The sequence below is a fragment of the Protopterus annectens genome, chromosome 17.part0, assembly GCF_019279795.1.
Source record: "Protopterus annectens isolate FY-2018-M chromosome 17.part0, PAN1.0, whole genome shotgun sequence".
NCBI lineage: Eukaryota > Metazoa > Chordata > Ceratodontiformes > Protopteridae > Protopterus > Protopterus annectens.
The window spans coordinates 352,224,699-352,250,162 of NC_056751.1; the positions used below are offsets into that span (position 1 = coordinate 352,224,699).

The 25,464-nt window shown below is 42.2% G+C and overlaps 1 protein-coding gene across 2 annotated transcripts in view; it reads right to left on the minus strand.

Moving 5' to 3' along the window:
• The window catches only part of TSG101 (tumor susceptibility 101), a 935,600-nt gene that overhangs the window by 519,311 nt on the left and 390,825 nt on the right, over nt 1–25,464 (minus strand). For both annotated transcript variants that reach the window (XM_044059389.1, XM_044059390.1), the window contains one exon: nt 13,148–13,205. In XM_044059389.1, the coding sequence (XP_043915324.1) occupies nt 13,148–13,205 (58 nt within the window). The remainder of the gene's footprint in view (nt 1–13,147; nt 13,206–25,464) is intronic.

The following is a 25,464-nucleotide window of genomic DNA, read 5'->3' on the forward strand; positions in this document are numbered from 1 at the left end:
CAGAGGGAGTAAGAGCTGAGACAGAAGTAGGTCCCCTACGGGGAAGAGTGTCGGTATCCCTGGTAGGAGCTGATGATCGGGACAGCACACTCCTCATCATCTCGAATGCCGACCTCTCCGTCTCCGAAAAGGATGCCAGTGGTTCCAGAGCCATCGGCTCCAAGATAGACTTAGGGCCCAAGCTCACCCTTTCCGATGAGCTGAGAGGAAGGCTCGGAACCGAAGAGGTTCGGTTCCAGGCGTCCCTGTCGGGGTCGACCAGGGAGCTTTGGCTCCTAGACACCATGGATAGCACCGAATGTGTTGGAGCAGAACTCTGCTCCGAAACAACCTGAGGGGGAGCTGGAACCGAGGGTTCTACCAGTGGTAACAAATACTCCAGCTCTGAAAGACCAGCATGGCTTGGAGGAGGAATCACCGAAGGGGGGACGGACTCAAGTGGCCCCAGAACCGACTGCATCGGAGCCGACAACAATTTAGGTAAGGCAGATGACTTCAGAAGTCTCAGCACTACCCTCTCCACATCTTCTTATGATAAACTCCTGGAAGACCTGGAGGACAGAGTAGCAGGACAGGATCTCTGCAGTATGGGTGACTTTAATGTAGGGGAGACCGGTAATGGGTCCATAGAACGGCTCTGTTGAATACTCTCAGTGGTCGGCTCCGAACTAGTTGGTGCCGACCCTGTAACCAAAGTAGTAACACTCTCGATCGGCTCCAAACTCAGTGGGGCTGATGAGACAGTAAGTTTGTCAGGCTTAGTAATTTTAAAAGGCGGCTCTGAGACACCAGCCAGCGCAGGGAGGGCCTCTTAGAGGATTTAGACTTTTCCTTTTTAGATCCCTGAGATCTAGTAGAGGAGGAAGAGCTAGCCAGATCTTCCTCAAAAGAAGGCTTTAGAAGACCTTTTAGAATTAGCTTATTTTTTTTCTTTCTTGCAACACCCTAGCACTAAAAGAGTGGCAAAATAATCAAGTTTCCTGTAAGTGGATGGCCCCAAGACAGTAAACGCAGTTACTGTGGCCATCCATTATGGACATCTTCTGTGAGCATTTTTTGCATTTTTTAAAGCCAGATGGCTTATGGTCCTTGCCTTCCTTAGACATCTCACAGAAGATGAACTCTCTCACTCTCACACACACACACACACACACACACACACACACACACACACACAAAAGAAAGTGGGAGGACTAGGTCCTCTAACTAAAACGGGCCTAGCCCTACAGAAACTGGTAAAGAAACACCATGAGGACTAGGTCCTCTAACTTAAATGGGCCAAGCCCAGTTAGGAAAAAAAGGGAAACTAGGTCCTCTAACTAAAATGGACCTAGTAGGTACAGAAACAAGTAGAGACACTTGTGCACACAACAGAACAGGAATACAGTTCTAAATTGTGGAAAACACAAAGAACAAGGTCAAAAGAATGTCATTCTGTCTGCAACACTAATAACAGGAAAAAAACAGCAAGCGGAAGCTCCACAAAAAGTTATTACTTATAGTATTTAAACAAGCACACACAGCCTAAACTAAGCGCAAAAGGTGCCTACCACTACTAATATCAAAAGTATGAAAAACAGTAATATAGGAGTGTCTCTCTCTCTCTCTCTCTCTCTATACATATATATATATATATATATATATATATATATATATATATATATATATCAACAAGTGGAAACTGGCACACAGGATACAAAGTACTATAAGGCCAACTATACTTAAAAAATTGCACACGAAAGATGCTCTAATAAACACTAACTATTCTAACTGCAAACACTATGCTAACTATAGCTATACAATGCTATATAACACTATCAAAATATGAAAACAGAAGATTTATCCAAAATTTTTGAACAAACTGTGTAAGAATTAGCCATGCCCAAGAAGAAGCATATCCAAACTCGTCGACACTGCAAATGAGATCTGGGGATTGTACTGGTGCACCATGGGATACCTACCTAGCCAAGAGCCAACTAGAAGACTTCAAGTTTGTAAATTGGCCGAGTCGGAGCCGAGGATCGGCTCCAATCCCATCAGTAAGAATGAAGGCGAGATAGGACTACAGAACATCCCATATTACACACAGATAATTTAGAGGTGAAAACTAAATATAAAAAAATTATTTTACTGCACACACTTATCTAAGTTTGCTCTTGATAGTGATATACATCCTAATCCTGGACCATCTCTATACATTTGCAACGCTACCACCTCAACTACCCCACATACTCCTCTTTCACTAAGGCAAGGTAATAGTCTACTTTTGATTAAATTAAATCTTAGAATTATCTATAAAAAACTACCACAGTTGCATGCCTATATAGTCTCATACACCCCTGACATACTACTAGCCACAAAAAAAATGGCTAAAACCAGGTACTAAAGACCAGGAAATTCTTCCACCAGGGCACACTATCATTAGAAATGACAGACAACATAAGAAAGCTGGTGGTATGGCTATGACATACAAATACCACCTTGGAATATGACCCAACCCAACTTTCCCAATGCTGAAATAATTCTCTTCCCTACACATCAAGAAATACATGAGCATATGCATCACTTACACCTATATCCCACCTGGAAACAACATCTCATTACTGCAAGAAACCTTGTAATGGATCTCTCATATCATCAACAAGGAAACCACCATCATATGTGACGTTAATATAGACTACCTACTTATCAGCTTTGACTCTCCCACACTTTTCATCATCTTCTTTGGTTTTACCTAAATTATCACTACTGCTGCTCAAATAGACAAATGCAGTAATAGTGAGTCTACATTAGACTGGATCTTCACCACCACTCCTAACAAAACACTGCTGGCTGCCTACCAAACACCAGTGACCATCTACTGACCTTTGCCATGAGACAATCTAATCAAGCACATAAACACAATCTATAATAATGTACATACACTCTCCTCCTTCAATAATGACATCTTAATTAGCTATCTCAACAAATACAACTGGGATATTGTAAAATATTTACTTCGAGATGATGCAATGACTCACTTTAACAACACATTTCTTAACATACTAAACAAACTCATTCCAAATAGATCAAAATGAATCAAATCCATCCTACCTTACGGCTCACATGAGAAACCAGGCAACTCATGTAAAACAGATATAAAGCTTGGAAAGCATGGTCCATTGAAAAAACACCACAAAAATGGCAATATTTTAGACAGATTAGAAACTTTTCTAAAGAAAAACATCAGATTAGACAAAACTAAATACTGTTTCAATCTCCAAGACAACTGTCAACAGACCCATAAGCTTTTTTGGAATGCAATCAAAAGGCTAATGCATGCAGGCCAAACTATGAATCCTTCACCAACTACCACCAACAGCTCAGTCCCTACAGCCACCTAATTAAAGACTCATTGCATACACTCATCTTACTACTTAACAACAAACCACCTGCCAGCCTCACTATCCCAAACAATACTAATCACCACCAAAATCTTTTCCCCCTCCAACCAGTATCTACCTCTTCAATCAAAAACACCTCCGAAAATCGACGAAATCCACACCAGCCTCTGACAATCTGCCACCAGAATATCTTAGAATCACTGCAGATGCTACAGTATATCCTGCATCTATATTCATAAACCAATTACAGAAAGCTACGTCCTTGCTATCTGGAAATAATTCCACATCACACTTCTTTGTGAAGGGGAGGAACATTCGCCAGCCTCTCCAATTACCAACTTATAGCCACTCTACCTCCACTCTCCAAAATATTAGAAATATGCATTCACTGCCAACTCCTTTCCCGTCTTCACAATAACGATCTCCTCTCCAAAACTCAACATGGTTTCCAACTTCAGCACTAGTACTGTTCTGCTCATTTTTACAGAAATCTTAAACTCCAATAGAAACACTGGCAGACTAGTACCCTCCCTTCTTCTTAGACACGCCAAAAGCATTTAACATAGTTTCACTCTAATGCCCACTCCGTGAATTATTCTCTCTAGGACTCTCACATTCATCCCTTAGCTGGTTGCACTGATATCTTACCAACAGACTCCAGGTTGTAAAATGGAAATGAGATCTCTCTCCTTTTCTGTCTATATCTGTTGGCATACCTCTGGGATCTATTTTGGCCCTTTATTAGTGAATATGCTGAATAGTAATCTTCACAAAGCTACCATAGAAACTTCCATAATATAATATACAGATGATGCCATTATCATAAGCTCTGCATCAAGTCTACCACTACTCCACAAGATGACCTAGGACTTCTTTTCCTCAGTTAAGGCCTGGCTAGATGACTGACTACTTTTAAATGCAAAAAAAACTGTTGTTTTTTATCCAAATCTCTGTCAGCAGACAATGTTTTGAAATCGCATCAGCAAATAATACCTCAACTGAAAGTTTCCAACACAAAGCTTCTTGGTGTCTAAGTTGATGACAACTTAAAATAAGTTCGACACGACAATCAAACCATAAAGAAAACTCAACAAATGTTGGGAGTCCTCAAGAGGAACAAACCTTTTCTCAGTGTCTACTCTAGGAATTCTTTAGTGACATCTTATCTTCTCCCCTCACTTCTCTACGCAGTAACTTTCAAATGGTTAACATAACATATCCAAGAAGTGAAGAACAAGGAATGAAATAAAAGCTTTATATTTTAACCTACAATAAGTTTAAGCACAAGCTTTGTAAACATTTGCTTTAACTGTATGCTATCTCTTGGATGAATTATCATTTGATTGCATTGTTAATTTTGTATTTTAAACCAATGTTATTTAACTGAATGTAAGGGAGAATGTTTACTAATGAATTTGTTCAAACAGTAACAATACTTGAAAGAACCTGAAGTAACATCTGAACCCTGTCTAGTCTAGCAAGGCTCTTGGAAGGTTTCTTCTGAACAGGTTTAGGACCTTTGCTTATACTACCTTTTTCCTGATGGTGTGGGATATCTGACAGGGGAGGGAATAGATACAATGGGGTAGAAATAAAAGGTATTCTGTAATCTGTGGATATAATCATCCACACCATGTTGACAGTGACTGTTTCTGATGTGGACAGGTAAAGAGACAAAGGACCCCTGACTGCTGCCACAGGGAACATTTAGATATTTTTTTCAGAACTACTATAATACTAGATCCATGTTGTCAAGTTTCATCCAGTTCAACAACTGGGTTATCGGATCTGACCTTGACACTTTTTTCCAAGAGCTTGGATCCTGAGCTCAGACTCCTCCACTAACCATAATTCCCTATAGGCCCCTGTCTACCTCAGATTGAGCTTGTTTGCAGCTTTAATATCACACAAAGGAAAAAACGACACAGGCCTAACTGATCTCACTAAATCATGGACATCTGTAACAGTGAAAGGTTGTCCAAAAGACAAGGCCCCTGGTCAGGTCCAACCGATAAGCCAGGAGCCCAAGAGTTACAATTTTGGATGGGGGGTAAAAAGAGGGGCATTGAATTAGATGAAATAAGACAACACAGATCTAGCATTATGATAAGTACACAACTTTCATATCCAATGTTGTCTTTTTCATCAGATTCCCAAGCTACCAGAAAAAAAAGTGTAGTCTCAAGGAAGGATACTCTGGAGTATGGTGCTGCCGAAGGATGTAGGAGATCTGGACTGTACATCCAAACTATTATGTGGCTCAAAGGTATGAACTACAGACCAAGAAGTTGCAGCACAGTATTATCAATGGAAAGTCTAGCTAAAAAAAAAGCAGTGGAAGTAGCCACCGCTCTAGCTGAATGAGCCTTCGGTTTGTGAGATAAAGTTAATTTCTTGTTGTCATAAACAAAGGCAATGCAGTCAGAAAACAACGTGGACAACATTAATTTAGAGATTCCTTGTTCCAATTTAGTTTTTCAGATGGGGACAAAAAGCTGGTCAAACTTTCTGATATCCTTAGTACAGTGAAAATAAAATCTAAGTTGATGATGAACACCCATAAATGTAGAATATATTCTCCTTTCGGAAACTTGGAAAGAATGCTGGTAAGACGATTGTTTGATTAAGATTTGCTTCATAGGCCACTGTTGAAAGGAAATGAGGATTACCTTACAAAGATACTCTATTTTTATGAAAGCCAAGGTATAGAGGTTTGTAAGACAAAGCCTGCAATTCAAAAATCCTCCTAGCAGACATGATTGCTAAGTAAGGAATTTAGATCCACTTAAAAAGCAAGCTTGAAAGGAACCCAAGACAGACCCTGCAGCACAATAGTAATGCCCCAAAGGGCAACTGGATCCCTGACTGGAGGTCGTATGATAAAAGTTCCCTTCAAAAAGGCTTTGGAAATTTTATGGAAGCAATGGAAACCTGGTTCTGTCCCACATGGAAATTGAAAATGTGCTGCTAACTGAACTTTGACAACTGAAATCCTGGTGCCTTTGTGAAACAACTCTGCTAAGAAAACTGAAATAGAGGGAAGTGGGACTGAGAGAGGGTCCAAACCTCTGGAACAGGCCCACTTGGTAAATCTTTTCCACTTAAGGCAGACCTTCCTGGTATTCGGCTTTTATGAGGACAACAAAATCTGACTTACTGGAACAGACATATGTGGCCATCATTAAAATGGGAGAAACTATGCAATCAGTTTCAGAAGTCTCTGGTGAGGCTGACCAGATGGGTGATATAGTAGATCTGAATGCAGGTCAAACACCAATGGAGGATGTTTCAGATGAAGCCAGAGAAAGAGAAAACAAACCTGCTATGGCAAAAAGATTTATGAGAATAACTTTCACCTTGCACATCCTGGCTTTCTGAACAAACTTTTTTATAACAGGAAAAGCTGGAAATGCATAAAGGAGACCTAGGGGCCAATTGTGCACTACAGAATCCCTTGGTGACTATCCTTGTAGAAAAACCAGGGCAAGGTAACTGCTGCATTTCTTTTTTAGGTAGGAAGTGAAAAGACTGCAGTACAGCCGACCACAGTGACTGAAAATCAGCATTGGTTCTGACTGACGGAGGGGACACTCCTGGGGCAGAGGAATCTACCTGCTCAGTTTGTCTGCAAGATCCCTGGAAATCCCTGGGATGTAAATTTGTTCTAGAAAGCATCAGGAAGGCATTACCCTCTTCTACACTCATTGCTTCCAGACACAGTGGATATGAACGAGTTCCAAACACTTTGTTGACATACCAGACTACCTTCATGTTGTCCATTTGAATGGAATTGCACCCTAGTGCTGAGAGTCCTGAAATGCCTGCAATGTTAGAAGGACTGGCCTTATCTCAAAGACACTGATGTGAAGGCTGGCCTCTGTCAATGACCAAGAACCGTGACCAATCTTCCCTTCAAAATGCAATCCCCCCCCACACACACACACACACACCAGAAGGGAAGTGTCTATTGTTATGGTGACCACTGGTGATGACAGGAAGAATGGTCAGCCTCATGATACTAATGGTGGAGGCCAACCACCAAATGATGTGCTTTCTGCATACTGGTGTGAGATGTACTGGTGCATGAAAGGGGTGAAACATCAAGGACCACTGAACTGAGAAAGTATCCACTGCTGAACTCTTGTGTAAAATCTCACCTGAAGTACTAGTGGACAGAAGCAGCCATTGAGCCCAGTAGATGAAGAATACGTCTCACTGGTGGACTGGGATGATGAAAGACCTCTGAAGTCATGTGAAGTATACATACGATTCTGGATTGCGGGAGTCTGCTATTTGAATATTTGTGTCCAGGTGGCATCCTATGAATTCTATCATATGTGTTGGTGTCAACTGGCTCTTGACAAGGCTGATGGTAATCCCAAGGTGCGGTGCTAGCTGGAGCAAGAATTCCTTGCACTTAATTAGTTGATTCCTGGTTGATGTGGTGAGGAGCCACCCATCAAAACAGGGGAACACCTACAATCCTTGCAGCCTAAGATGCACTGCCACAATTGCCATGCACTTGGTGAACAACCTAGGGGCTGTGGGGAGGCCAAAGGACAGAGCACTGAATTAAAAAATGGCTGTCTGCTAGCTAGAAATGGAGTAATCTCCTGGATTGTTTTGCGATCTTGATATGATAGCATGCATCCTGGAGATCTATCGAGACCATCCTGTCATCCTTCCTCAAAAGAGGTAGGATAGACTGAACCATCACCATCTGGAACACCATCTGTTTTACAAACTGGTTGAGGTAATTTAGGTTGAGAATAGACCTGAAGACCCCTGTTTTTTAAGGAACAAAAAGAACTTTGAATTGACTCCGGATCCTTGCTGGTCTGGTATTACCTCCTTGATGATTTTCTTTTCTAGTGGCTTTGCTACTTCTGCTGTTGCCAATTCCATTTGATTGGGAGGAATTTCAGGAAGTTTCTTTCTCTTCCATGGATAGGAAATAAAGGGAATGACAAAGCCTCTGGTGATTATCCTCTGCACCCAGGAATCTTGAGTGATGACCTGCCAGGCTTGAGGGTGCAGGGATAAGCTCCCCCGACTACCTCCAGAGTGTAGCCATCTGATAAATGCTCAGGAGTGTTTGATGGGCTTCTCAGTAAAGGCACCTCAAAACCCTTGATTTTGCAGTCCGCCTCTACCCTTGGGCCAACATCCACTAAAAATTATTCCCCCACTGCCTCAAGGGTCGGTAAGCATCCTGGCCAAAACCCTGGGATTTTCAAAATCATAACCTCTTTCCGTCCTTTTGGTTTCAGGAAAAAGTCCTTTGTTGGGTGGAAAAATGTATGCCAACTGCAGAAGAGCTTGCCTTCCTGTTCACTTCTGGTAAGCGTTTCGTTTAGCTTAGATCTGAAATGGGTCAAACTATCAAAGGGAGTATTGATAAAGGACATTGTGAAGCCCTCTGGGAAATCACACAGGCACATCCAATTGAGCCAACAAATGGTAATGCCAGTGCCTGTTGCCGTTGCTGTGCCGTCAGCTACATGAAAAAGCAGATGCATGGTCACATTAGTCATAGATTAAAGGGTATATAGTGGAAACTCCACTGACTTCTGTATGTCCCCAGGCAGTTTACCCAAAAAGGATTTTGACAGCTCCTTCATCAAGTCCCTATAGAAATGAATCATGTGAGCCAAGTAGCTCAGTGATCTGAAAGCAAATGTCTCTGAAGTATAAACCTGTTTCCCAAATCTGTCCAATGCCTTAGATTTTCTATTAGGTGGATGAACAGATATGGTCTCCAAGACCTCCTTTCTTGTGGCTGCTGCAACAACCATGGCATCTACTAGGGTACCCTTGCTACAATGGGTCATTCCTCAGGGCCACTAAGGATTTATCTGGTTTATGTGGGATTGGCTCCACCATGTCAAGTTCCTTCCACGCCCACTGACAAATTAGTTAGTCAGCAGGTGGTAGATAAACACTGCTACCAAAAAACACACTAATCCTATAAGAAGGAAATAAAACAGAAAAATACTTTTTCTTTTTAGGCAGCGAAGGAAGGAAAGATAACACATTCTTTATAAAAGGTAAAAAAAAAAAAAAAAAAAAGGGTCAGAACATGGTTTAAAAAATGCATCTGAAGGGATAGTTAGAAAAAGGAAGTGCTGATAAGAAAAACATTAGTAAAATATAATAAAAATAATCACTTAAACACCAAAGCAAAGCCCTCAAATCATGTCTTGACTGATCAAGTGGAAAATGAGATCTGGAGTAATTGGGAGACCACAGGAAATTATGGATAGGGGAAGAATCAGAGCCCTGGATCCAAGCTCTTGGAAAACGTGGTGAAGTCAGATTTGGTAACCTAACTGTTGAATCAGACAAAAAAGCCAATATTGTATCTTTCTCCATACCTTAAATGCAACTGAAATGCCTGGTTCCAAGACTCGAGAGAGTTTGAGCCTTGGCTGTGACCCAAGTGATTACTATTCAATTAGTGGTTCCAGAACCGAAAAGCCAGGCAGGGAGGGAGAGGAGTGAAGAAACTTGGCACACTCATATTTCCTGGAATTGGGGCTGAGAAACATGTAGTCAGGAACCTGGTGGAATTTTGTGATTTCTCCAAGGGATAAACTAGGGAAATCTTCTCCCATGCTTTTTGAATGGTAGGTGTGGCTATTTGCTAGCAGCATTACTCCTGGATGTGAGGAATGTCCAGGGATACAGAGAGACAGACACAGTGCATTGCACACCCCCATTTCTTACACTGTTGGAGTGTTTGCAGATACAAGGCAGCAAAAAATCAGAAAACCTGGACCACTCATGATGATTATCCACATGATGGCCTCTCTTAGCCCCTCAGCTGAAGAAACAAATCGGTCAGTTGGTTGGGGAGGTGGTGATGATTACCAGGCAGCAGGAAAAACAAGCAAATGAGTAAAAAAAAAAACTGTAATAGAAGATGCAGGTTTCCCATGATGAAAACCTTTTTAACAAGGGGTTTCACTGTCTATGAGGACACCTCAGACAGAGCTCCATGCTGTTTATAAGCTTTACTTTTCTTGTTTAGAGATTCAGCTATAGATTGCTTAGAGGGCTTCAAGGTCAGGATGAAAGCTGATTGTTGAGCCTGAAGTAGAAGGGGTGTAAGAATCTTGTGAAGCAGGAACTTCTTAAGCTAACATAAAAATGCATAAATGCAGCTACAATCTATCTTTTGTGTGACAGAGCTTTTAGGAAGAAAATTCTACAAAATTCTAAAACTAGAATGTGATAAGTGTTTCCAGATTTCCTTATAACAATGGCACATTTCTTGTGCCTGTGCTTAGGCAGCATTTCTCTCTTAACACATGTGAAAACTGCTCTCTCTTTTGGCGCAAGAGTGACAGCTCACAATAGCAACCACAGCAAAAATCTTAGAATTTCAGAAAAACTGACTTCCCATATAAGAAAGGGAAATAAACCACGGGGAATAACAAAGTATCACTAGTCCTGCAAAACTGATTAACAATGAGAAAGAAAAATATTCATTTTTTTCCTCTTAAACTAAATAACTATTAGAAAAAGTGAAAAAGTATAAAATCAGCCTTGAGAGGCAAGAGTACAAAAAAACGAGTCTAGACCCAAAAAACAGAAACTACAACTTTGACAAGAAAACTCACGACTTTCATTCAAACTAAAATCAGTAACTATTAGAAAGGCAGTAAAAGGCTAAAAGCAGCATTAAGAGGCAACAGCGTACCAATAGGAATGCTAAGCATTAAAACAAGCTTAGGCTAAAAAACAGAAATGACAACTCTGAAAAAAAGCCAAGAAATTAACTAAAACTAAAAAATACCACATAAAACAGAATGTTGTAAATATAAAACATTCACAGAGAACAATGAATTACTCAACTGTTTCATACAAGAATTTGGAAACAGCTTCCTGCGACTATTACTAGATCGTCTAAGCACATTATGCAGCAATGATGATCCGGAGAGGAAGAGCAATGTGGTGCACTATGGGAAGGGAGAGATACTAAGTTGCTTGGAAAAGTGTGGCTTGCCAAGTGGTCCTAATGCCTACACAGCCTTTGTGCAATAAGCTGCACTGGATGGACTCAATCTGATCAGATGCTTAGTGACAACTGCCCCACCATTGTGGTTAATTCAATATTTAGTGAAATTATGTTGATACCCATTTGTTCTGCTGTGTGTCTAATGCCATCCTTTTCTTACTTCAGCTAATAAATCCTATGTTAGCATTTAGAGTATTACCCCTCAGGGTTGCCTCATATATCATCTATTTACCTCTACCACACTGGCTTCACATTAACTCTTATCATATCGGACAGTGTAGTGGTGCAGCGATAGTGTTGTCACCTCACAGCAAGAGGTTCTCCGGTTCGATTCTCGGATGGGGTGCCTTCTGTGTGGAGTCTGCATGTCCTCCCTGCGTTCGTGTGGGTTTCCTCCAGGTGCTCTGGTTTCCTCCCACGTTACAAAGATATGAATCTGGAGCATTTCTCTCCGGGCCTCTGCTGAAAATTGGCTTTGTTCCAAGTCAGACTTTCCCGGTTAACAAATGTTAAATAAAATAAATAAATAAATAAATATCAAAACTTCTGAATGACTAATATTGAGTTTAAACAAGATACATATTCGATGAGTCTGTCAAACACGTTAACATGCATATAAATATAGATAATGTTTCATGCACACAATTATTTTGATGTAACTTTGGCCAGTAGTAATGTAATGCCCTGTGTGAAGTTCATGGCAGTACATGTTCCGTGGACCAGACCACCTCTACCTAGTTAACAAGCAAACAAAGAAGTGCACCCTGTGTAGCCATAGTGCCGGATAGCAGTCATTACAAACCTAAGTTTTCCAACTAACCAGAAATTAAAACAAATACCAGATTTTACTTTTACAACTGTGGAATACAAAGGAATAGAAGAGATGGCAAATATGATAGAGCAGCAGAGAAACCAAAACAAAGACAATCAAATTCTGTACTACCACTTATCAATAATACTTAATGACATCAACTCTCATTACAAGAACCAGTTATCAGCATGTAAAATTCATCAGCACGATAACAAGGCAAGATCTGCACTGTAAGAAGAATGATGGCACTTTCTTACACTGGAATAAGCAGACACTTCCAGCATAACTTTGTTGGCCATGATTTTAGTAACCTAAATCAGCAGATGAAAAAATGCAATATGCAGTAGTGACAAACTGCCTAATGTAACCTTGCTGTTTTCAGTAACAACTCTAACATGTATACATCAACAGCAGGTAATCATCTTATCAGCAGAAAGTCAATGGCAATTTAAGGGAGGTGCAGTAATTATCTTTTGAAATAAGATCCTGTGCATATCTCACATGTGCATCAGTGAACGACCTATACACACATAGAGCAGATGACTGCTTAAACATGGCACTTTAGGGTACAAAATCATGTTTCATTGCTATGTTACAGGTAGTATTAGGTGCACTTCTATCTATAAAAAAGTCAGAAATCAAGCAATAGATTAACCCACTTGGTGTGGAAGTAACCAGCATCTGAGCAACACAGTCAAGTGCCAGTAGAGGAACGCCCCTCAAAATGAGGGACTAAACATCAATTAATCATGAGTGTGTTGTGTTGCTCTGTAGCAGGTATCAAGTAGTATAATGACTTGATGCTGATAAATACCCACCACACAAACATGCCAATATTAATGCATTTGGAAGCAATCAGTCAAGGCACAATAATGCATAGGAAGACATCCTGTGGGGATGGTTGCAAAAAATAAAAGCAAATAAGCTACTTACCAAGTATTAGATGCTGGGTATGAAGTTACTCCAGGCTGCATCCCTGGTATGTAGGAAGCTGTAAAATGATCATGATTAGTAACTTAACTTCTTTCAAAGAAAGTACATATCTAAAATAGTATGAAAAACTTTCTAGTTTCATTAAAAATAAGCATTCAAAATTATGTATTTTATTTATAAAAACATTTGCTAAATTTACCAAATTCATTAACACAGCAATTATTTTAGTGCATTTCAAGACAAAAGGTGCCACTTTCTATGGTCTGCTACTACAGTAGTTGATCTGGCAACGCTGATGTTCATAGTGTATACTAGGTCTAGCTATGCAACCCAAACGCAAGCCAACATTTTTATTTAGGTTGGAGGTGAGTTACTGACTGCCTTTGTTTATCAGAGACATATGTGCCAGACCAGAAGTGAATTTCCAATTACCCATCCGCTGGCCCAAGTTGTGCTTAAATAGGGTTAGTTTTAGGGAGGAACTCTGCTTCACATGGATGGGGAGCCTTTTCCAGAGAATGGAAATTCTCTGAGAAACATATCTGTCTCTCCAACATGTTCTGTTTATATCACAAGCAAAATTTAGGTCTTTAGTTCTGATGCCATTTGTTTTGCGGACGTGCAAAAGATTTATCTAAACAGCATCTGGAGACTCTCTGTACACTAGGCAAAGATCACCTCTATGATACAGAGTAAAGAGACAGGGCTTTGAGATGATCAGTCTAAGACATTGCATTTGCATCCTGTATTCTTTTTGTAAAGAGACTTTATGGACATTCCAGCTACTTCATGTGTCTGGTCAGTACATACCAAGGGGCCATTATACTCTATGATGAGCCTGATGAGGGACAAGCACAGTGGTATGATGACCTCTCTGGACATAGATGCCATGCCTTTACTTAAAAGTTGAGCAACACAGAAGGATTGTCTTACAACTTTGGACACACATTGGTCGAAGACTAGGTTACCATCTACCCAGATCTCTTACTAGTGAATCAACATTTAGGAATGTTTTATTGACAATGTAGTTAGCTGTGGTAGTGAACTCCTCAAAAGGTACTACAATGCATTTCTTGGTGCTGAGTATTAAGCCATGGCACCAAGCTTCTGTATATCTTAGACCTTCCTGAATGGTGTTTTCATCTAGGGAGATTCAGTGACTTTTCCCACTGTGCAATCATCTGCAAACTTGGTTAGCCAGAGGCCTCTGACAGTGGCTTTGACATCCAAAAAGTAGATGCCAAAGAAGAGTGGGCCCACCAGAGAGCTCTGACAGACTCCACTGGTGACTGGCCTCTTTGCAGAGATGGCCTCCCCAACTGTAACCACTTAGGTCCTATCTGTAAGACAGCTAGCTATCCAGCATGTTATAAAGGGGTTTATACCTAGTTCTGTAAGTCTGTTGAGCATGCCTGACTGGGGTACTGTATCAAATATTTAAACCAAATCTAGGTAGGTGGTATACACTGTAACAAGTGAATGAATGTTTGGAAAAGCTGCTGTGTCTATTCTCATTCTCTCTCTCTTAGCTCAGTAAGACTTGGGAGATGCAACCCCAGGCATAGAAAGGTGATAAAACAAATACAATATGAACAGAATTTTAACTAGACTTGAGTAGTTAAGTGGGAAGTTGGGGGTAATTTTCTTTTTTTTAAGCACATATTAATCTGATAGGTTTACTGGTCCAAGTAACACCCTTGGCCAAATGCACCAATACAAAATAAAAAAATGTTAAGATTTTAAATCATATAATAGCAAAATAGTGATAACGATGGCAAGACACAAGTGTCAATTCAGGCAAATTTATATATTATATATAGGTACATAAGTTATGTACTAGACTAACTGCCCGAGGGCCATTTTAAGCCTAACCAATGCCACTTTTTGTGCTCAAATTAACCTATCCTATTTGGTTAGAGATTGGCTTTACCCATCCCATAGTCATTAATTATTTACTTTCCCTAATGAGAATAACTATAACAAGATAGATAACTTGAGATGATGCATGCGTGGGATAAAGTATTTAGGAGCTGCCTTTGTCCATTAGTAGTACAGAGGGCAGTCCTGTGGTAAATCTTCTGCTTCCCATTCATATATCCAGGTTGGCATAAATATGGACAGAGATGAATTATAACTTATGTACTCAATGTAATTAGGCATCTGTGTTGTCCATTTTCATTCTTCCTCAACACCTGGACTTGGATCCAACTTGGCTGCATACTCCAGAATTTGGATCCAACTCTTGAGTTCCTCCCTGTACACATAATGCCCTTGTCCATCTTCAATGCCTCAGATTGAGTTTGCTGCCATAAATACCCTATAACTGAATAGAAACAGGGATAGTGGAGAGAACAGGGCTCAACCCCAGAACTATTAAGTTCCGATAAACAATTCAACAGGTTCCTTCAAAAGATTTAAGGACTGGGGATGGATGGGAGGAAAGCTAAGGAGGAATGAAAATGGACAACACAGATGTGTAGTTATGTTGAGTACATAACATAAATCTGATGTTGTCCTTTTCCTTCTTCCTTAATACATGGGACAGATTCCCCAGCTACGCTGACCTTGGGTAGCCCTCATGGAAGGATATTCCGGACTACCATCGAGTCAAAGGAAGCTCTATTTCTGGATAATAGATCCAGTTTGTAATCAGTAACAAAGACATGTGCATTGGACCATGTGGCTGCTGCACAAATATCAACAGATGTTCTTGACCAAAAAACAGATGAAGTAATCATGGATCTAGCTGAGTGAGCTTTGGGTGGTTTAGTTAGGGAAATGCAATAAGTGATACATTTAGCTGGAGTAATTTTAGAAACTGAATAACCCAGTCTTTTTGTAGAGAAGGAAACAAATAGCTGATCTGATTTTCTGAATTGTTTTGTCCTATATAGATAAAAATGTAACCGTCTGTGCACATGTAGCATGTATTCTCCTTTATTTGAAAAATTTAGAAAGAAGACTGTGAAGTGAATGGGCTGGTTAATATTTGATACAGAAGCTACTTTAGGTAAAAAAAGAAGGGTTAGTTTGTAAAGAAATCCTGTCTTTATAAAAGACAATGTAGGGAGTTCTTTGATGAAAGAACCTGGAATTCAGAAATTCTTCTTGCAGAAGTAATAATACTAAGAAGACAGTTTTCGATGAAATAAATTTTAGGTCATTTTTTGCTGAAGGTTCAAACGTTTTCTGAGTTGGGCTTTGTAGCACGACTGTTAGATTGCGGGAAGGAGAAGGATCCTTTATTGGCGGCCTGAGGAGAACAGTTCCTTTAAGAAAGCTTTACATAACTTGTAAGAGACAAAGGAACAATTTGTTTTTCCTGTATGAAAATTAGAAATGGCAGCCAGTTGCAATTCAGTCATGGAAAAACTAGCTCCTTTAAAGAGAACAGTCAAAAATTCAAGGATAGCAGAAACCAGGGCAGAAAAGGGGTCAACATAATTTTTCAATGCCCAAAGGGAGAATCTTTTCCACTTACTCTTGTAAACCTTCTTAGTAGGATCTTTTTGCGAGGATAGCATTATAGTATATACTGAAGAAGAAAGCCTGGGCTGTCTGACCATAATACAAAGTGGAGAAACTATGCAATTAGCTTGAGGGCCTAGATACTGGGATGGCTCATCCCTGAGAAGTGTGAGAGGAGATCTGGAAAGGGTTCCAGTATTCATGGAGGATAATGAAGATGAGACTGTAGGAAGGGGAACCACACCTGTTGAGGCCAATAGGGGGCCATAAGGATGATTGCGCTCTTCAACTAGCTTGCTTTCTGTAGAAATTTGGGAATCAGAGGAAGTAGAGGATAAGCATAGAAGAGACCGGAAGGCCAAACATGGACTACAGTATCTCTCGGTGACTCCCTCTAAGGGGAGGATCAGGGCAAAATACCTTCTGCACTTGTTGTGAGGGGAAATAAAGAGGTCATAGCAAGGCTGGCCCCAATGATGAAAAATCCTTTCTACCACAGACCATTTGAGAGATCACTCATGCGGCATCAAAATGGACCTGCTTAATGTGTCCGCTAACACACTGGCTTTCCCCAGTATGTGCGTTGCAAGTAGAAAGCAGTTTGAGGAGGTCACCCATTGCCACACTCTCATGGCCTCTCTGCAAAGAGGGTAAGATTGAGTTCCCTCTTGTTTGCTAATGTACCAGACAGCAGACATGTTATCGATCTAAATAGCAATAGTCCCTAGAGGAAGAGCATCTTAAAATGTCTGCAACTCTAATAGGATTGTTCGCATCTCCAGTACATTGATATGCAGATTGGTCTCTTGGGGGGAACCACGTGCCTTGGGCCATCCTTCTCAAGAAATGCCCCATCACCCCAGTTGGGAGGCATCCATAGTCACTGTGGCCATTGGGGACAGTAAAACAAAAGGTTGGCTTAGATAAATGTCATCTGACTGGATCCACTAGTGGATATGGCATTTGCAAATTGGAGTAAGTTTGACTGGAAAAGATAGGGGTTGTCAAAGAATAGACTACTGAACAGCCACAGTTCACTGAAGAACACGCATATAATATTACGCTAAGGGAAGTAATACTATGACTGCTGCCATAGATCCCAGAGCTTCAAGACCAAATCTGGCTACAGGAGATGGATGGGAAAGAATCTGCTAAACCTGAGATCTAAGCGTGGTTATGCGATGGGTTGGCAATTATGCAATTTGCATTGTTGTCTTCATATGTGCACCAATAAAGTCCAGCCTCTGAAATGGTGTCAAGTTTGATTTTGCAAAATTTAATGTTATCCCCAGTGACTGGCAAATCTGGAGCAAATAGTCCCTGGACTTTTGAAGGAGATGCATGGAGGGGGTGCTGAGCAGCCAGTTGTCGAGATATGGAAACACTCAGAATCTTTTGAGTCTCAGGCAAGCAGCCACCAATGCCATACATTTCATAAACACCCTGGGGGCTGTGGTGAGTCCAAAGGGCACTGCTCTGAATTGGTAATAACTGACTGCCAGCTGAAAGTGTAAATGTATTCTGGACTACCTGTCTCTTTTGATGTGATAGTACACATTTTGAAGATCTACAGAGCACATCCAATTGTCCATGCGAAGAAATGGCCGAATGGACTGAACCGTGGCCATTCAGACAGTTGACTTTTTTACATACTTATTCAATTCACTCAGACCCAGAATTGGTCTGAGGTTCCCTGTCTTTTTGGGCATTAAAAAGAAACATGAGTAAATTCTGAATCCTATTTGGTCTGGCGAGACCTCCTGAATGACTCTTTTGTCTAGCAGCTTTTGAATTTCTTGCATTGCTACTTTCCTCTGACTGGGTGGAATGTTGGGAAGCTTCTTCCTTTTGCAAATAGTAAGTTGAAAAATGGAATGGAATAACCTCTGATATTAGTCTTAGCACCCATAAATCTTCTGTTATATTTGCCCAATCGTCTGGGTGCAAGGAAAATTGCCCCCTAACTGCCTCCAGAGGTGAACAGTCAGGCAGCACTTCAGGAGCGCTGGAAGGGTCTGTCTGGAAAGGAATTATGGAAACCCTGATTTTGTGGGCCTCCTCTGCCTCTAGGGTAATATCTACCATTGGAACTGCCTCTTCTGCCTCTGGGGGACTTGTCCCCGCATGAATCTTGGAAAGGTCCCTGAGATTTACGGAACCACATTTTCTTGCCGCATCTCTAGATTCCTAGAAAAGGTTTGTTGAGGGGTAGAAAACTTGAAACACACTGCAGAGTCTTCCATTCTTGTTCACTATGGGTAAGCATTTCTTTAACTGATAGATCTAACAAAAGATATGCCATCAAAGGGTGTGTGTATGAAAGTTGTCTTAAAAGACTCCACAAAGTTGCATAGACGTATGCAGGCATTTCTCCTTATGGCAATGCCTGAACCAGCAACCAATGTGGTGCCTTCAGCTGCGTGAGAGATCATCCTCATTGAAGCACTGGAAAATGACAACAAAGTGCCCAGTTGAGAGGATATTCTTTTGAAATCCCCTGCAGACATGGATTCTGATAGAATATGATAGCTCCTTAGTCAGATCTCTCTGTAGTCTTGTGAAATGTGGCAGGTAATTGACAGACCTCAAGGTGAAGTTCGCCAAGGCAAAAAAATCGCTTTCCAAATCGGTCCAACACCCTAGACTTTGTCTGGCGAGTGAACAGAAGAGCTCTGTTCTGCTAGCTCTTTTTTAGCGGCTGCCATCACCACCATAACATCTATTGAGATTCCTTGCTCCAGTGGGGTCTATCCTTGGGAGGAGCTAAGAATTTGTCAGGTCTTTTTGGAATGGCTTCTGCAGTATCCAGCTCCTTCCATGTCTGGTGGAAACTAAATGAATGAGGTTACCCGCCAGGTAGGTAACCCAAGATGTAGAGGGGCCAGAACTGAAAGCTTCCGAAAATATAGATTCCTTTGGGGAGGGATTTTCAGAAGATCAACCAACTTTCTCTCTGGGGCTCTCTAATATGTCTCTAAAAAGAGATATCATCTGTTGGTGATCTGGGGGACCCTTTTTCTTCATCATAATCTGTATCCTGCATGAGATATTCCAGCAGGGAAAGAACAGTTGTGTAAAATCTTACCATAACCATAGATGTCCCTCTCTTCCATGTTGCAGTATTCATAACCTTTGGAGTTAGCCTCTGCCTAGTGACCTGAACGTCTTGCCAGTATACAAAAGCTTTAGTCACTGCAAGGTACGTGGGATGTCTGACATTGGCCGTAGGGTGCGTTGGCCATAAAAGTGATGTCTGCACGTACCTTCCTCATAACTGAATGCCCTAGTCAGACCTCAGTCCCAGGATAGCTGCACCAGTCCTGAATCATTCAGCAAAGCCCCCCCCCCCTTTTTCCAGGGGGTAGGAGTGTGGAATAGAATATTGCAACATGGAAGAGAAGGACATATATGGCTATGGTAAAATTTTACACAACTATTCGATGCCCTTCTATTCTCATGTTGCAGTATTCAAAACCTTTGGGTGAGTGCCATAGCTTAAAGGGAAGAAGAAGAGGGTGGTTTGGAACTATTTTCTAATAATCCATACAGGACTGCTTTAGCAAAACCTGCTCTAGATCTGGAGATGTGGTCCAGTTTGTAGTGTTTGGTGAAGGTATGGCTAGATGACCAGGTAAGCTGCTTCTAGAATAGAGGCAGTGTCCAGCGCCTTTCAAAATGCTCCAGAGGATGTCATGGCCCTGGTGTTTGCCATGATAGGTATAACAAAAGGAGATGGCTTTGGAAATCTAGGTAGAAACAGTCTGCTTTGTCACAGCTTTTCCCAGAACCCTGGGGTGAAAGGAGACAAACAGTTGCTCTGATCTCCTAAGGGATTTAGTCTTGTTCACAGACAACTAAGATTATATCTAGACATCGAATGCAGGACTATCTCACTGTCATTCTGGGGTTGTGGAAAAAAGGTGGGGAGGTGGATACATTGGTTCAGGAACAACTCATTGACCACCTTAGACATAAATGACGAGTTAGTCGATAGGATTACCCTATCCTTGTCGAAGATTAAACAGGGTGGGGTGACCATGACGGCCTGGAGCTCTGACACTCTCCTGGTTGATGTCAGTGCCACCAAAAGCACAGTTTTCCAAGTGCAGAACTTTAGAGTGGCTGTAGCTGCTGGCTTAAATGGGACAATGGTGAGCTTCTCTAACACATCGTTCAGATCCCAGGGTGGTGGAACTGGCCTCCTGGGGGGGCCTGAGGTGTAGCACTCCTTTCAGGAATAAAGTCACTTTAAGTATAGAAGCAAGTGGAAGGTCAAGAGACAGGCAGGCAGAAATAACAGCAAGTTGGGCCTTAACAGAGGAACATGCCAACCCTGCCTGCAACAATTCACACAGATAACACAGCACCAAAGGGACCTCTCCTTGAAATGGGTCTAGCTGTCTTTTTAGACATCAAATAGAGAACTTCTTCCATTTGGACAGACACGATCGCCTAGTATTGGATTTCCTGGCCTCCTGCAAGACATTTAGCAAATCCTCAGAGTGAAGGTGTCTGAAAGGGATCAAAACTTTATCACCCACAAGGTTAGGTTCAGAGATTCCAAGTGGGGATGGATTAGGGATCCCTTATCCTGTGTGAGTAGGTCCACTCTGTGAGGTAACTTGTGATGATTGCCCCCTGACTAAATGCAGGAGGAGGGGGAACCAGTGCTGTCTTGGCCAAAAGGGAGTCACCAACAAGAATTGTGGTTTGTCCTGCTGAATTTTCAGTAGGACATTCTGAAAGAGTGGGAAGGGGGGGGGTGCATACAGAAACATACCCTTCCATGAGATACAGAGGGCATCCATCACCCTCGCTAGGGGGCTGGGTGCCCTGGTACAAAACCGTGAAAGTTGCCTGTTCAGAGGGGAGGCAAACAAGTCTATTTGTGGTGTACCCCACCTGTGGGCTATATCCAGGAACACATCCTTGTGTAGCATCCATTTGTATGATTCTGACATCGACCTGCTCAAGAGGTCTGCCTGAGTGTTCTGAGCTGAGGGGATGTGGACTGCCTTCAAAAAGACTCCATGCTGGACTGCCAATTTCCAGGCCTGGAGTGCAAGTCTGCATAGCAAGTATGAGCTTGTTCCACCCTGTTTGTTCACATACCAAAGAACAGCAGTGTTGTCAGTGAACAACGTCAGGGGTCCTTGCTTCAGAATATGCTGGAAGGTCCTCAGTGCATCTGTCTAATATTGATGTACTCCCTCTTGAAGGAGCCTGTCCATGTGCCTTGCACCTTCAAGCTGCACAAAGCAGCTCCCCAACCCAGGTCTGAAGCATCTGTGCATATTTCCTGGATTGAAGTTAAGGGTTGTAAGGGAAGTCCTGGGTTCAGAAAGACTTGATCCACCCACCAAAGGATCTCCTTCCTTAAGCATGGTAGGAAGGGAATGGTGTGGTCCAAGAGGAGTGTTGGGTCCATGTGGAACTCAGGTACCACTGAAGATTCCTCATGTGAAGTCTTGCCACTGGAAACATGGGGATTGTAGAAGCCATAAGCCCTAAGAGTCTGAGGTATACTCTTGCTGTCATTGCAGGGGCGTGGAAAACAGACAACAGGTATTCCTTCAGGCTTTCCACCTTTTGGGGTGGGAGGCATGCCATCATAATGTTTACCCTGATTCTGCACCCCAGGAAGACTTGGTCCTGGGAGTGGTTTAGGCTGGATTTGGGGAAGTTGATGGTGAAACCCAGAGACTGCAGAACAGAAATGACTGTCTGGAGATGATTCTGTAGGGTACTGTAACAGTCTGCCTGGATCAGGAGGTCATCCAAATATGGCAAAATTTGTATCTCTAGGACCCTGCAATAGGCTACCACTGGAGCCAGACACTTGGTGAATACCCCTGGAGCAGTAGACAGTCCAAAGGGTAAAGCAGAGAATTGAAAATGTGAGGAACTCACAGAGAAGCATAAGTACTTCTTGTATTTGGGCTAGATGGAGATACGTAGGTAGGCATCTTTGATGTCCAAGGTGGTCAAAAATGCCTGAGGCATTAGCAGTGGAAATAGTATCTGAAGAGTGAGCATGCAGAAGGTGGGTACTTGAACAAAAGGGTTGAGGTACAACAGATCCTGGATGGGTCTCCATGGGCCGTCTTTTTATGAGACCAGGAAAAGCCTGGCGTAACAACCCTTTCCCTTTTCTGTCACAGGGACTGGTTGGATAGTCCCTTGAGAAAGAAAGCTGTCCAAGACTGGTTGGAATAAGGGCAACTGGTCCTTTGGTGGCTGTGGAATGCCTCTTAAGAGTGGAAGAATGGCCCAAGTCACGAAGTACCCTTTTCTATGACTGACAAGATCCACTTGTCTGAGGTAATGCTTTTTCAGAAAGGGAGAGAGTCTCTTGGAAAGGGGTATAGGATCTGGAGGAGGAGGAGGCAGCTAGTCACAGACTACTTGCCTTGTCCTGAAACAAAGGATTCTGGGTTGGTGTCTGGGCAGGACTGGAAGGTGGTGGCTATTTTCTGGAACTCTTTTTGCCCCTAGCAGGAGGAGGAGGAGGATCAGAATGTTTTCTAATAAACTGGGTCTTAGTAGGGTAATTTCTGTGGAATTTAGGAATTGGTGACACAAACAAATGTTTCAAATCCTGTAATACTTTCACCTTCTGTTGAAGGGTTTTGAAAAGTTCTGCCACTTGGGCCACAAACAAGGCAGTACTGTCCAGGTGGGCATCTAGAAATTTAGCCCTGATACTGTCAGGAAGGGGTTACAGTCTCAACCAAGAGTACCTTCTGAGCACTGAGGCAGAGGCTGCAGATCTGGCTGAGGCCTCTGCAGCATCGTAACTGCATTTGATTGAGTGTTTTGTCACTTGTGAGGACAAGGAGATTAGGTTAGAGATTTGTGATTTTGTGGCTGAATCAGGGAGGTCATCCAACAGCTTTGAAGCCTGAGTCAAATCAGCCAGAGAGTACTTGGACATATATGTCTGGTAGTTGATGGCCCTAAATGTCACAGTGGCAGAGATAAATACCTTCTTGCCAATTCTCTCCATAGTTTTGCTGTCCTTATCAGAAAGAAGGATAGAGGTAGAGGGAAACAGTCTGGAGGGTTTGTCTGCAGAGACGGAAATGGTACCAGGATCTACAGCAGGGCATTTTATTAGAAATTATGCCCCTTCTGGGACCTTATAAAATCTGTCAGGCCTTCTAGAAGCAGGGGGTTGCAGATGGCTGCAAAAAGTCTTTGGGATGAACGCTTGACAAACTGGGCAGGCCTTATGGTTGTGGTTGGGCCCCAGGCAGAAAAGAAACAGATCGTGGGCATCCTTATGAGGGATCACGTCCACACCTACACTTTTTTTTTTTCTGGATGACATGAACATGGGCAGGCATGCAGTGACCAAGAAAAAGGCCCCAATGGGGTACTTAACATTATATCGTAGGATCCGATAGCAGAGACAGCATGATGAGCTGACGTTCAACTGACGGCAGAGAAGTTTTGAGGAAGGTATGTGCAGATGTAACTTTTACAGCCCATGCACCCTACAGCCAACATCAGACATCCCACATACCTTGCAGCAACAAAAGGTTTTGTATACTGGCTATACATTCAGGTCACCAGGTGGAGGGCTAACCCCAAAGGTTATGAATACTGCAATATGAGAATAGAAGGACATTCTAAATGCCTCCTTTTGCACATTCTCTTTCAACGGATTTTCTCTGGGGGAAGTTCAGAGGAGGTAATTGAACAGAGGGGGAAGTTCCTCTACAGGATCTGCTTGCATTCTAGCTGGCAGTGACTGTCCCTGTGGAATAGGCCTGACTGACTCAGAGTTTGGAACCGAAGAGGAATAGGGATTTGATCCGAGGGATGAGAAATGGGTTCTCCAGAAAGTGAAAAAAGCCCTTTCCACAACCTTGAAGGCAGACAGGCCTAGAGAAGCCATGGCCAACCCCACTGCAGCTGAGATTTCCAGTGCAGGTAGATTATGACTCCTACCAGATCTGTCCCTCGAGGATGGAACTGGACCTGTACTGTCCAGTGCCAAGGCTCCAGGGGGCAGGGACTGGTCCAATAACATCAGAGTCGATCCTGGCCCCATAGATCTGATGTTGACACTTTGGCTCTGCTCTGGGACCTGTTCTGATCCAAAGGCATAGAAGTGGAACTAGTCAGGGATGCTGCTGGAGTCTAAGAAGACATTTTTTTCGGATTTGACTCCGGATTTCTCTGGGCTGTCAGATCCTGGGGCTCCAAAACAGTGGGATGGATCAGAAAAAGAGTCAGAATCGTATCAGAAGTGGTTGGGAGACTCACTCATCCAAGAGGTGGGGGATATACTGTGGGACTCTATTGCAACAGGTCAATGACCATCACCTGCGATCAAATAGATTGTGTCAATCACTTTCACCCACATTCTACTTCAATACCCACTCATTACACAGATTATGAACTACATGCACCTCAGATGATGGACTACAACCAACAAGGCAGGCCTTAGGTGAAATGCTGATGACAAAGGATTCCATGCCACCCCACCCCCATTAAACAATGGCCCCCTCCTGCACCTCCCCAGTGCTCCTCTCCAGTTTTCCATCCCTCCTGGACCCATGCAATCCAGAAAGATTACTTCTTGCTTACTTTGTGCTTTGTTATACTTTTTAGCTTTTTCTTCCATCTTTTTACCACATCCTAACATGCCAAGACTCTGCTGTAATAAGTGTGGAGGAAGTAATAAATTAAGCTGTCAGCCTGGGGCCACTAGGCCCCCTCAAAAAGTCATAAAGCTCTAGATTCTTTCAGGTGCAATCTTACAGTTTTGTAAATAACATTTTTATCCCATGATGACCTGAATGAAAATCATGAGTAAGGAAAGAAATTCAGTCTTATTTATT